At 51.0% G+C, this 12597-nt stretch overlaps 1 protein-coding gene across 1 annotated transcript; it reads left to right on the top strand.

Annotated features, from left to right (window-relative positions):
• Positions 1 to 5011: 5011 nt before the first annotated feature.
• On the top strand, positions 5012 to 5922 carry CCDC85B (coiled-coil domain containing 85B). Its single transcript, XM_053368902.1, has one exon. It carries the CDS (start codon positions 5159 to 5161, stop codon positions 5837 to 5839), a length of 681 nt encoding a protein of 226 aa, XP_053224877.1. The 5' UTR covers positions 5012 to 5158; the 3' UTR covers positions 5840 to 5922.
• The last annotated feature ends 6675 nt before the right edge of the window (positions 5923 to 12597 follow it).

Below are 12597 nucleotides of genomic sequence, written 5' to 3'. Positions count from 1 at the left end.
GTAGAACGATGGGGGTGGAGACGCTCCTTCAGGTATACTGGACCGAGGCCGTTTAGGGCTTTAAAGGTCAGCACCAACACTTTGAATTGTGCTCGGAAACGTACTGGGAGCCAATGTAGGTCTTTCAAGACCGGTGTTATATGGTCTCGGCGGCTGCTCCCAGTCACCAGTCTGGCTGCTGCGTTCTGGATTAGTTGTAGTTTCTGGGTCACCTTCAAAGGTAGCCCCACGTAGAACGCATTGCAGTAGTCCAAGCGGGAGATAACCAGAGCATACACCACTCTGGCGAGGCAGTCCGCAGGCAGATAGGGTCTCAGCCTGCGTACCAGATGGAGCTGGTTCACAGCTGCCCTGGACACGGATTTAACCTGCGCCTCCATGGACAGCTGTGAGTCCAAAATGACTCCCAGGCTGCGCACCTGGTCCTTCAGGGGCACAGTTACCCCATTCAGGACCAGGGAATCCTCCACACCTGCCCGCCTCCTGTCCCCCAGAAACAGTACTTCTGTCTTGTCAGGATTCAATCTCAATCTGTTAGCCGCCATCCATCCTCCAACCGCCTCCAGACACTCACACAGGACTGTCACCGCCTTCACTGGTTCTGATTTGAAAGAGAGGTAGAGCTGGGTATCATCCGCATACTGATGAACACCCAGCCCAAACCCCCTGATGATCTCTCCCAGCGGCTGCATGTAGATGTTGAAAAGCATGGGGGAGAGGACAGAACCCTGAGGCACCCCACAAGTGAGAGCCCAGGGGTCTGAACACTCATCCCCCCACCACCACTTTCTGAACACGGCCCAGGAGGAAGGAGCGGAACCACTGTTGATAGCCTTATCCTCTACAAATGTCTCTAATTCTCTGGCACCCAGCGGCATACCTAGGGGCTGTCTAAGTTGCCCTCCACCAAGGGTGCAGGCCCGGGGGGAGGGGCGCACAAAAACCATGCCTCTCCAATCTGGCTTGGAGCGGTTAGTACAGTGGTACCTCGGGTTACATACACTTCAGGTAACAGACTCCACTAACCCAGAAATAGTACCTTGGGTTAAGAACTTTGCTTCAGGATGGGAATAGAAATCGTGCTCCGGCGGCCTGGCAGCAGCAGGAAACCCCATCAGCTAAAGTGGTGCTTCAGGTTAAGAATAGTTTCAGGTTAAGAACGGACCTCCGGAACGAATTAAGTACTTAACCTGAGATACCACTGTACAGGGGTAGGCAACCTAAGGCCCGGGGGCCGTATGCAGCCCATTCGTCTTCTCAATCCGGCCCGCGTACAGTCTGGGAATCAGCGTGTTTTTACATGAGTAGAATGTGTCCTTTTATTTAAAATGCATCTCTGGGTTATTTGTGGGGCATAGGAATTCATTCATATTTTTTTTCAAAATATAATCCGGCCCACCACATGGTCTGAGGGAGGGTGAATTGGCCCATGGCTGAAAAGGGTTGCTGACCCCTGGTTAGTATAACCTCCAACATTTCCCTGATGAAATATTATTATTATTATTATTATTATTATTATTATTATTATTATTATTATTATTATAATATCCCACCCATCTGACTGAGCTGCCCCAGCCATTCTGGGTGGCTTCCAACATATATGAAAACAAAATAAAACATTGCACATTTAAAAACTTTCCTACACAGGGCTGCCTTCAGATGTGCTCTTGTATAGTTACTTATCTCCTGGGCTTGGGGGTTGCATAACTCCATACCCTCCAACATTTCTCCAAGAAAATAGGGACGTCCTAAGGAAAAGCGGGACATTCCAGGATCAAATCAGGAACTGTGTCAGCTTCTGTAAATCTGAGACTGTTCCTGGAAAATAGGAGGGTCTGGGCTAGGAGCCCACCTGGCCATCTGTGCACTCCCCAGGCCGCTGCTCTGGGTGGGCCAGGCAAGGCACACGGACTCCTCTGGGTGCCTCAGCAAAGGAATCCGGTGGCTGGTATGTGGCACTATTAGAAGTGTGAACAGAGCACCCAGCGGAGCTCAGAGGGAAGAAAGATGGAGAGAGTGGTCGTGAGTGGCAGGAAGAAAAAGAAAGCAATGGAGGAAGGAGGCAGAAGACAAAGCAGTGAGCAGAGGGCAAGCAGGCAGATGGACCATCGAGGAGGAGGAGGAGGAGAGGCAGAGCACAGCAGACCCCAGTGGCTGCGAAAGAAGTCACTGGCGCAGTGCGAAAGATGCAAGGCACACTTTTGGAGTTTCTGGCCCATGGTCTCTCCCAGCTTCAGTGGCACAGATATATCTCCTTATGGAGGATGCAAGGCATAGGGGCCACCAATGCAGCTCCTTGACAAGGCCACAAGGGAGCCCAGGTATGCCTCTGCTGGGGCCTTTGCAAATGATGCAACAAATCAGTTAGCCTCCGAAGCATTAGGACTGGAGAGAGAAACCCAAATGCAGCCAACGCCCTCCTCCTGTTCCCGCCCCCCAAGCACCTAAAATAATTAGGTGCCATGAACCATTAAGCTTGAGATGTTAGATTCTCTCTAATGTCTTCTGACACTGTGTAATACCTGCTGCTAAGCATGCCGTTAGGCTTTGAAAACGTCTGAATCTTCTGTAAGCTTCAATATTGAATAATAAGTCGAGATACAGAAATATGAAAGGCGCACTCTGAGAGCAGGACTGCCAGAAATGGCTAATTAAATACTTCACTCTGGTGCTGGACTCGCCTTCCTTGGAGGTTTTTAAGCAGAGGTTGGACATCCATCTGTCATATATGATCTAGTTGAGATTCCTCCATTGAAGGGGGATGGACCAGATGACCATTGGGGGTTCATATTGGAGTTCATTCACATGCTTCTCTTTCGATGTGATCTAGTCTACATGCCACCATCAGCCAGCAAAGCTCATCTGAATTCTGCATAGACCAACAGGCCAGTCCCTAGAAATGCACAGGAACCTGATCCTGTCATTAGGTAGAGTGAGGAGGCTGCTTCAGGAAGTTGCTTTCGGGTGTTGTGAAATGGCAGAGTTTAGAGCTGCTTTGCCATCTGTTGAATTTTATTATTACGGTCACAGACCAGTTCCCAGCTCACTTACAATATCAGAAAAATCATAAAACGCAACAGGAATACATTGGATTGCAATTGGGTATAACAGAATCAATTCAGATATAGCGGCAGTTAAAAATATATATTAAATTTTGATCATTAAAATGGAGTTTGTGGGTTTCTCCTTTCTCTTCCAAAAGGGGGGCGGTGTGCAGCATGTGACCCATTGCAGACGCGCCCCACATCTGATGGCACCAGTCCCAGTGCCAAAAAACCCAGCTGAAGACAAAGGCTTTTCCCACCCCGTCACACAGGCATTCCAGAATCTTGGATCTGTTCCCTCCCGCCTACAGTTTCTGGCAGGACTCCTGTCCCATTCATAGTAGTGTGTCAGTGTAACAGTTCAACAGGTGAAGCTTCTCCAGGAAGCCCCTTGTGGATCAGGAACCTGTTAATTGGAGGAAGCAGCAAGCAGGAATAGGCGGACAGTTTTCTAAATGGAGAGGACTAGAAAGTGGAATTCCCCCAAAGATTTGGCTTTGGGAACTTGTGCACAAACGATCAAGATGGGTGAGCCATGAGGTGGCCAACTTTGCTAGTGATACTAAAACGTACAGGGTTATTGAAACAAAGAGACTGTGAAGGTCTCCTAGCTGAGTGAAGGGGTGGCAAAATGGCAAATGCAGTTCAATGTATACAAGTGCAAACTGGTGCATGTTGGCACACACACAAAAACCTGAACTTCACATGGGGTCTGAATTGGCAGTGACTGACCAGGAAGGAGACCTTGGGGGTCCTAATGGATAGCTTGATGAGGATGTTGACCCACTGGGCAGCAGCTGTGAGAAAAGCAAACTCCACTCTAGGAAAGGAATTACAAATGAAACTGCAGGCATCATAATGGTGCGACTGCCTTCGGAATATTGTAGTGCCCAGATCTGTTCGCCTCACCTGAAAAAGGATAACGTTGGGGAAGTTTTGGAAAAGGGCAACCAAAATTATCAGGGGGGGGTATAGCGACTACGTAATGAAGAAAGGTTGCAGCGTTTGGAACTTTTTCGTTTAGAGAAAAGACGAGCAAGAGGTAGCTTATTAAATTATGCAAAATGGCATGGCGAAAGTGGACAGAGAACCTTTTTTTCTTCCTCTTTGGAACTCATGGACAGTCAACGAAGATAATGAATATCTTAGACCAATTATTTCAATCAGAGCCCTTGTAACCCTAATACTGTCCACTCAGAAGTAAATCCTAGCTAGCTGCATAGGGTCAATTCAGCGGGACCTGCCTAGGCGCAAATGCAGTTGAAGTCAACGGGGCTTACATCCGAGTAGACCCGAACAGGGGAGAATGCGATGCTGCTGGAGTCCTGCCAGTTAATCCACCATAATTAAAGCGGGTGCAGTTTTTTCTCTCCTCCCCCCCGCCCCCCGTCTCCTTTGCATTTTGGAAAGGTTTTTGCTTGTGCTGCGCTTTGCCGAGCCTCGCGGCCTTATGATCACTGCCTTCATGATTTTGTACAAGAGAAGCCAGGGCCTCTGAGTGATGGCGGCGGCGGTCTTCATTAATCCGGATTAAAGCCATTTGCGCGGCCTCTTAATCCTTCTGCCGGCGGGAGGGAGGCGCCCTGCCGGGCGCTTGGACGGGATTCCGAAGCTGCTGCAAATGCATTCCTGCTGCTGCTTCCTTCTCTCTGCCAGCCTTTGCATCCCGCCAGCGCCCCTCTCGCCCCTTCCAGAAGGGGAGTCCGCGCACTCACACACCCGCTAACGCTCCCCTATGTCCGCCCGCCCCCCTTTCTTTTCTCTCTCCTCTACCCCCACCCCACTCCGCCCCCATTCGGCGCAGGCGCCCCTCTCGCAACCATGCACCTGCTCCCCTACCGTTTAACCCGTGCATTTGCAACGCCGAGGCAGCGCGTCGGCTTTTGGCGTCGCTCATTTGGCGGGCCTCCCGTCCGTGCGTCCCGTTATCCCGGGGAAGCAGCAGCAGGAGGAGGAGGAAGGAGAGAGGGGAATCTCCGCCGCCGGGCAGGATGTCCTGCTGCTGGTGCTGCTGAGCAGGGCGAGGAGGGGAATCGTGCAAGATGTCGCTGCTGCTGCGCCTTGGCTGGAGGTGAGCGCGCCGCGGAGGAGCGAGTCCTCTGTGCGCCCCGGCGATGTTCCCCGCCGCCCGCGAGGCCGCGCCGCCGGCCGGACCCCCCCAGAGCCCGGAGACGCCGACGACGCCTCCGACGACGCCGGGGGTCTGCTGCCCTGCCTTGGCCGAGCTGAGCGACGCCGAGCTGGGCGTGTGCAGCAAGGAGGAGCTGGTGCGCCGCTTGCGCCACGAGGAGGCCGAGAAGCTGGCGGCGCTGGTGCAGCGCGGCCGGCTCATCCAGGGCGTCAACCGGCAGCTGCAGGAGCACCTCCGCGAGATCCGCGAGCTGAAGGCCGTCAACGGGCGCCTGCAGACCGAGAACCGCGAGCTGCGCGACCTGTGCTGCTTCCTCGACGAGGACCGCCTGAAGGCCAAGCGCCTGGCGCGCCACTGGCAGCTCTTCGGGCACCACGCGGCGCAGGTGCTGCGCGACGAGGTGGCCGCCTGCCTGCGCAAGCTGGCCGGCCTCGAGGGCCTCCAGGAGCGCCTGGCCAAGGACAACCTGGAGCTCAAGGAGCTCTGCCTGGCCCTGGAGGAGGAGTGCGCCTCCGCCCGGCCCGACGCCAGCCCCAGCCCCGGCGGAGGCTCCTCCGAGCTCAACCTGCCCTGCGGGCCCCGCGACTTGGGCGACGGCAGCTCCAGCACCGGCAGCGTCGGCAGCCCCGACCAGCTGCACCCTGCCTGCACCCCCGACGACTGAACCCGCTGCCCGGCCCGTCGACTCGGGTCAGCCAGGACAGGGCGCCCGGCCTTCCTCGCCTTCTCTTCCCATCCCCAGCCCCTGTCGCTCGGGGAGACGAGAACCCGCCCGTCCCCCCACATCCCAAAGCAGGGCAACGGTGGATGCATTTAATTTATTGCCACCGGTTTTTTTCCGTTTTCTTAAAAAGTGGTTCCTGTGTGGTCCATGCTGCATCGGTGAACGCAGCAAGCTTCGACATCACACAGAGCTCTTGTTTTTTCAAAAAATATATAAAGCCATAACTCTGGCCAGTGTACAGAGCTTTTGGATTGATTACAAGGAGGTGTTTCGTTTTTTTAAATAAAGCCATAAAATATCGTTGGAGGGCCCCTCCCACCCCCATCTTGCCCCCCCCCCCCCGTGGCTGACATCCTAACACTCCCCTGGAGAAACAGGGACTTCTAAATCGTCCCAATGGAAATGGGGCCATTGTTCCAATCTAGCAAGGTCGGGTACAGCAGGGGTCTCTCTGCTGCCACATTCCCGCTTTACCGGAGTGAGACCTTTATATGTCATGAACCATTTTGGTAGCAAGGGGGGGGGAGAGGTAGCACGCTTTTGGAGGGGCGTCTGCAATTCCATGGCTGCACTTGGCAGTATTTAGAAATGGTGCGCTGATTCTGGCAGTGGGCTTCCCCTCTTGAAAGGAGAGGTGTGGGTAATGAGCCTCTTTCTCCCTGCCCTGGAAAAATCCTCCATTGTGTGCTTCTCCTCTTTGTGCAGCAATAAAACTGCTAGGACCTTTGCAAAGCTAAGCAGGTTTCAAATTGGATTTCCTGCAATGCAGGGGGTTGGACTAGATGATCCTGGGGTTCCCTTGCAACTCTCACGATTCTGTGTGTACACAGGGTTGGAGGGGGATAGGGGAAAGCAGCAGTGATGATAATTTGGTCCTGGCTGCTTCGAAGGAAGGGGGGGGGTGTTTGGAGACAAAGCGGTGGTGCTTTTGTGGCGTCTGAATTTGGCTGGAGTGCCTAAGAGGGCAGGTTTCTTGTGCAAGAGGGGATAAGAGAGTCAGGCCACACTGCAGGATTTTTCAGGAGCCCCCCCCCCCGCCCACTTTGCATGCTTCTGTCCCCGCTCCTCTCATTTATTGAAATTGGAAAGGAACCCAGAGGCTCATTTGACTGGAACTGCCTGGAGGGAACACCACCATCCCTTGAAAACAACGGCCCCGCCAAAAACTATTTGGGAACCTCGTATTGGAGCAGGATCCAAGAGGCTGCAACTCTCTCTCCTTGGAGGGCAGGACCTCAAAAGGAACCATTATCCTGTTTTTGAAAATGCGCCCTTCTCCTGCTCCTTAGGGAATAAACAGGGATCGTGGGGGGAGGGGGGAGTTGGCTGCTGGGTCTCTGAGCCAACGACTCCCCGCAACTTGAAAGTGAACTTCTGAATAGCAATAGCTTCCATGATTCAGTTTTGACGGAGAACATGGTTCAACGTGGTGGTCCTTGGAACTCTCCTCCACTTGAAACACTAGGCCTTTTGTGGCAGGATATATGCTGGAACGGTGGAGGATATATTAACCTTTCCGTGAGGAGCTGCTGCGATGGTCCCCCGTGGAGAGAGGATGAGAAATTGTTGGGATGCTGGTCTTTGTTGGAGAAATGGTGGTGAAAGCAGCAAGCTTCCACCATGCACAGAACTCTGTGTAACGCGAGAGACCTGGAAGAAACGTCTGCCTCTGTTAATAGTGTTTCTTTTTGTCAACATCCTGGGGCTACAGGACACAGAGGCTTGGGAAAAGGCATCCATGCCCCAACCAGGTCTCCTTGCTCCATCTCCTTACCAGGGTGTAGCAAATGGCGCGGAGGATATCCATTTTATGATGTTAATGTTTGTAACCCTCAGAATGGAAAGGATACACACACACACACACACACACACCCTCCCGCCCTGAAAAGAAACCCAGGACTTGAGCAATCTCCTCTTTCTTTCAGGGTGTTAATAAATATATTAAATTGTCACTTTTGGAGAGGGCCTCATTCTGCTTCGTGTATGTCCTGATTTCTGGTACTCTTTTTAAGCTCCTTTATCAGCCAGCTACTTGGTGTGGAGCAAATTGGGTGTGTGTGGGTGAGAGAGAGAGAGAGAGTTAATTTGTGCAAGTGTGTTTTGCTGTCTGGAGGTCTAAACCCCTCGAGTGCTTAGTAGCTCCATAGAGGGGAAACTTAATTAATTAATTTATATACAGTACTGCTTATATTTAAACAAAACTCTTAAGCAGTTTACAACATCTTAAATAAACAGCAAGTGCAAATATATATATATATATATATGAATATAAATATAATTCCAGGGGTTTTCCACATTCTGTAAAACATAATTAACAACTAAACAGAGCATATTTAGTTTGCGCTCCTGCACACATTTTTGTAGGAATTCTAGCCGCATTGAACTCTGTGACTTCTGAGTAGGCGTGGATGGCTTTGTGTTGGAAGCTTGTGTGAAAACTATCCCTAAACTATTAAGAGTACTTTGCACATGTGTAGGGTCGATTTATTCCTATTTTGCCTAGCCTTCCTTGACCTGGTGCACTGCAGATGTTTTGAACTACAGCTCCCGTCTATCAGCTTTGCAGCTGGGGTGGTGTGGGGAGAATAATGCCTTGTGTTTTGTATGGATCTGAAGATCAGGGAGTGCCTTGTTACCAAAATGCCACACACACCCCCACCCCGTAAAAGTCAATTCTAGTCAGCCAGTTTATTGAACACTCATCCTGATTTTTGTGGAGAGGTCAGACAGCACTTCATCAACTCAAGAGTTATCCCGCATTTCCACATTTCCCTGTTACAGTGGTACCTCGGGTTAAGTACTTAATTCGTTCCGGAGGTCCGTTCTTAACCTGAAACTGTTCTTAACCAGAAGCACCACTTTAGCTAATGGGGCCTCCTGCCGCTGCGCTGCCGGAGCACGATTTCTGTTCTCATCCTGAAGCAAAGTTCTTAACCCAAGGTACTATTTCTGGGTTAGCGGAGTCTGTAACCTGAAGCGTATGTAACCCGAGGTACCACTGTACTTCCTTTCTTACGAAAACACCCGGGGGGGGGGGCGGGATTTTTGGCTTTCATTCTGTACTGGCTTTCATTCTGAAACCTGAATTTGCCAGATCATGACTGCATCTCACACGGAAATGGCAACCGTCTGGAAGCTCCCATATTTTGTGCATCAAGCTAGTGGCAGAGTCCGTCCTCCTGCCCACATTTCAGCTGCTTGTTCAGGGAGGGTGGGGGGGTGGAAGAGAGAAATGGGCGCTGTGCTTCTTCCTTCCTCCAGTACTAAACTTAATCCTGGTGCACCGGGGTCAGGAGAAGGCCAGCCGTGGTGGGCCGGGGGGGGGGGGGCGGGTTGGATGGAAAACCGGATAAGAGAGAAATGTTCCTCAGAGGCCGGTGGAGACGGGGTGGAATGCATTCCTGGCTGGGGAGTTTTGAGGCAGCTCCCAAAGGCTTAAAAAGATCCCTTCCCCCATGGCAGTGTGGTATAGTGGCTAGAGCTTAGAAGGACTGGATTTACAGCGTCCATTCAGCCACAGTATGCAGTAGGTTCCCTAAAGCAGTGTAGTGGTTAGATAACCGGGGAGACCAGGATTCAAGTCCCCACTTGGTCGCAAAACTCATCTTGGGCCAGTCCTTCGTCTTTTCTCCACCTAACTCACAGGGTTGTTATGGGGGATTTAATGAGGTAGGGTTGCCATATGTCTGGAATTTCCTAAACATACCCGGGATTCAGTCACTGGAAACAGTGCCCCTGGATGGAAACCCATGTCAGAAATGTAGATTTTGGTGAATTTCCTTTTTTTAAAAAAATAAAATGGTGGGTTTTTTTAGATTTTGCAAAAAGGACCTCAACAGCTTTTGTCAAAATGAGGAGGCAAAGAACCGTGCAGGCCAACTTGAGCTCTTTAAACACAGAGACCATTGGAGAAGAGGGTGTGTTAAGCTGACGTCTGCGACTCTCTACACGTGACACACTAAGTATCTTTGGGGTTGGTGGTCTGGCTGCTCCCCTCCCTGAACAATAGCACCCACAATATAACTGGCTGTGTTTAACTATATAAATTCTTTATTCATCATATAAACATACCTCTTTTCACATTATCAAATTATGTAGAAGCAATTAAAGACCAACATTTTGAACAGGAAATACAGGGGTACCTCAGGTTACATACACTTCAGGTTGCATACACTTCAGGTTACAGACTCCGCTAACCCAGAAATAGTGCTTCAGGTTAAGAACTTTGCTTCAGGATGAGAACAGGAATCGTGCTCCGGTGGCTCAGCAGCAGCAGGAGGCCCCATTAGCTAAAGTGGTGCTTCAGGTTAAGAACAGTTTCAGGTTAAGTATGGACCTCCGGAACGAATTAAGTACTTAACCTGAGGTACCACTGTACTGTAGATCAGTTCCTATATACGTAATGTCCAAATAGAAGCTTTTTTGTGTTCCACATATGTCTTTACAAATACAGTGTTGGACGCGACAACTTTAAGAAGCAGTATTTGCAGAAAATGAACTTTTTCTTTGTAATGTTCCACATATGCCTTTGCAAAGTATAGTTGTTGTATGCAGGTATCAGACGAAAGAATTTAAGACAAGGATTCCCGGAATAATACCTTGTTTCGCCCTGAAAGGCTTCGTCAGCTGTGCATACTCATATTTTGTGTATCAGAGACATGGAACAAGTGACATGGCGGATTCCCTCTCTGAACAAGCATTCTCCCCTAGAGCAGGTGTGGGGGACCTGTGGCCTTCCAGATACTGCCAAATGGCAGCTCCTCACCCCCCCCAACATTGGCCCTTGGCCACGCTGGCTGGGAGTTGTTCAGCAACATCTGGAAGGCCAAAGATTCCTTGCAGCCGCCCACCAGTGGCTTTTGCACTTTGGGGTCTTGGCTCAAAGGTGAGGACTTTGTTTCTCTGAGCCGGGAGAAGCCCATTTGACATCCTTCAGACATTTGTTGGGCTCCAACTCCCATCATCCCTGGAAGCAGTTGGGGGGTCCAGCAGCATCCATGTTGCCTATTCCTGCCCTAAGCATTTGGTGCCCACGTCTTTCTTTGCTGAGTTGCCATCGTTTTGCAGGTATGGCTTTCAACTATATTGGTTAGAGCGTGGTGCTGATGCCAAGGTTGCAGGTTTGATCCCCGTATGGGGCAGCTGCGTATTCCTTGCAGGGGGTTGGAATAGATGATCCTTAGGGTCTCTTCTGCTCTGCAGTTCTATTATTCTGTATATTAGGATGTGTATTTAGAGTGCCTTGAGACCACTGTGTTACAGAAAGTGGCCTATACAGTGGTACCTCTGGTTACAAACTTAATTCGTTCCGGAGGTCCGTTCTTAACCTGAAACCATTATTAACCTGAGGTACCACTTTAGCTAATGGGGCCTCCTGCTGCCGCTGATTTCTGTTCTCATCCTGAGGTAAAGTTCTTAACCCAAGGTATTATAGTGGTACCTTGGGTTACAGGCGCTTCAGGTTACAGACTCCGCTAACCCAGAAATAGTACCTCGGGTTAAGAACTTTGCTTCAGGATGAGAACAGAAATCACACAGCTGCGTCAGCGGGAGGCCCCATTAGCTAAAGTGGTACCTCAGGTTAAGAACAGTTTCAGGTTAAGAACAGACCTCCAGAATGAATTAAGTTCTTAACCCGAGGTACCACTGTACTTCTGGGTTAGCGGAGTCTGTAACCTGAAGTGTTTGTAACCCGAGGTACCACTGTAAAACCGTCCTGTGTTGGTGACGATCGGCCTTGCACTGTTGTGTTTGGGGACCCCTGTGCCCATTCCGCTGAAAGGCCCCCCCGAATCTGCCCCCAGATCCCTACTCTGATGGTACCACTGCTTCTGTGTTTCCTACTTTTGCCATTGTGGGAACAAGGCACCCTGCGGACGTGGCTGTGGCACAAGCGCTGGTCAGCATGTCCCCGTCCCCCCCAAATTTCATTTTGCCGTTGTCAAGAACCAACCCGCAAGGCTGAAAAGAGCGAGCGAGCAAGGAAGAGCCCCTGTCCACAACCCCCACTACCCCTCTGCTTCCTGCCCAGCCAAAGTGGAGACAAAGGGTCTCCAGCCAGGAAGCAGATGGCCGGATCCTGGCTCTCCGATAACGAGGAGTCAACCTCAACAATCACCGGACATGCTTGTTGCTCTGCAGCTGGATATCCCCAGGCTCAAAAAGGGCTGGCTTGTGAGTGTGTGAGTTCTAACCTCAGATGTTCCCGCCCTGCTGGAGAGAAGGAATCTGCTGTGGCCCCCACGCCGTGGAACGCGCAGAAGGTTTCGGTTTTAATTTAAAAGGTGTATATCGCTTCCCAAGGGACATGGGTGGCGCTGTGGGTTAAACCACAGAGCCTATGACTTGCTGATCAGAAGGTCGGTGGTTCAAATCCCCACAACGGCATGAGCTCAGTCCATACTCCTGCCAAACTAGCAGTTTGAAAGCACGTCAAAGTGCAAGTAGATAAATAGGTACCGCTCCAGTGGGAAGGTAAACGGCATTTCCATGCACTGCTCTGGTTAGCCAGAAGCGGCGTAGTCATGCTGGCCACATGACCTGGAAGCTGTACGCCGGCTCCCTCGGCCAATAAAGCGAGATGAGCGCCACAACCCCAGAGTCGGTCACGACTGGACCTAATGGTCAGGGGTCCCTTTACCTTTACCTATATCGCTTCCCACCAAAAAAGCCCCGAGTTGTTTCCACAAGCTGATGTG

The sequence above is a fragment of the Podarcis raffonei genome, chromosome 16 (genome assembly GCF_027172205.1).
Source record: "Podarcis raffonei isolate rPodRaf1 chromosome 16, rPodRaf1.pri, whole genome shotgun sequence".
Classification (NCBI taxonomy): Eukaryota; Metazoa; Chordata; class Lepidosauria; order Squamata; family Lacertidae; genus Podarcis; species Podarcis raffonei.
Note: the sequence above shows the minus strand (reverse complement) of the source record. Positions and strands in the feature narration are given on the sequence as shown.

Bases quoted from the DNA above. Each gene is read 5' to 3' on its own strand.
- CCDC85B (XM_053368902.1), top strand. From the start codon at position 5,159: ATGTTCCCCGCCGCCCGCGAGGCCGCGCCGCCGGCCGGACCCCCCCAG.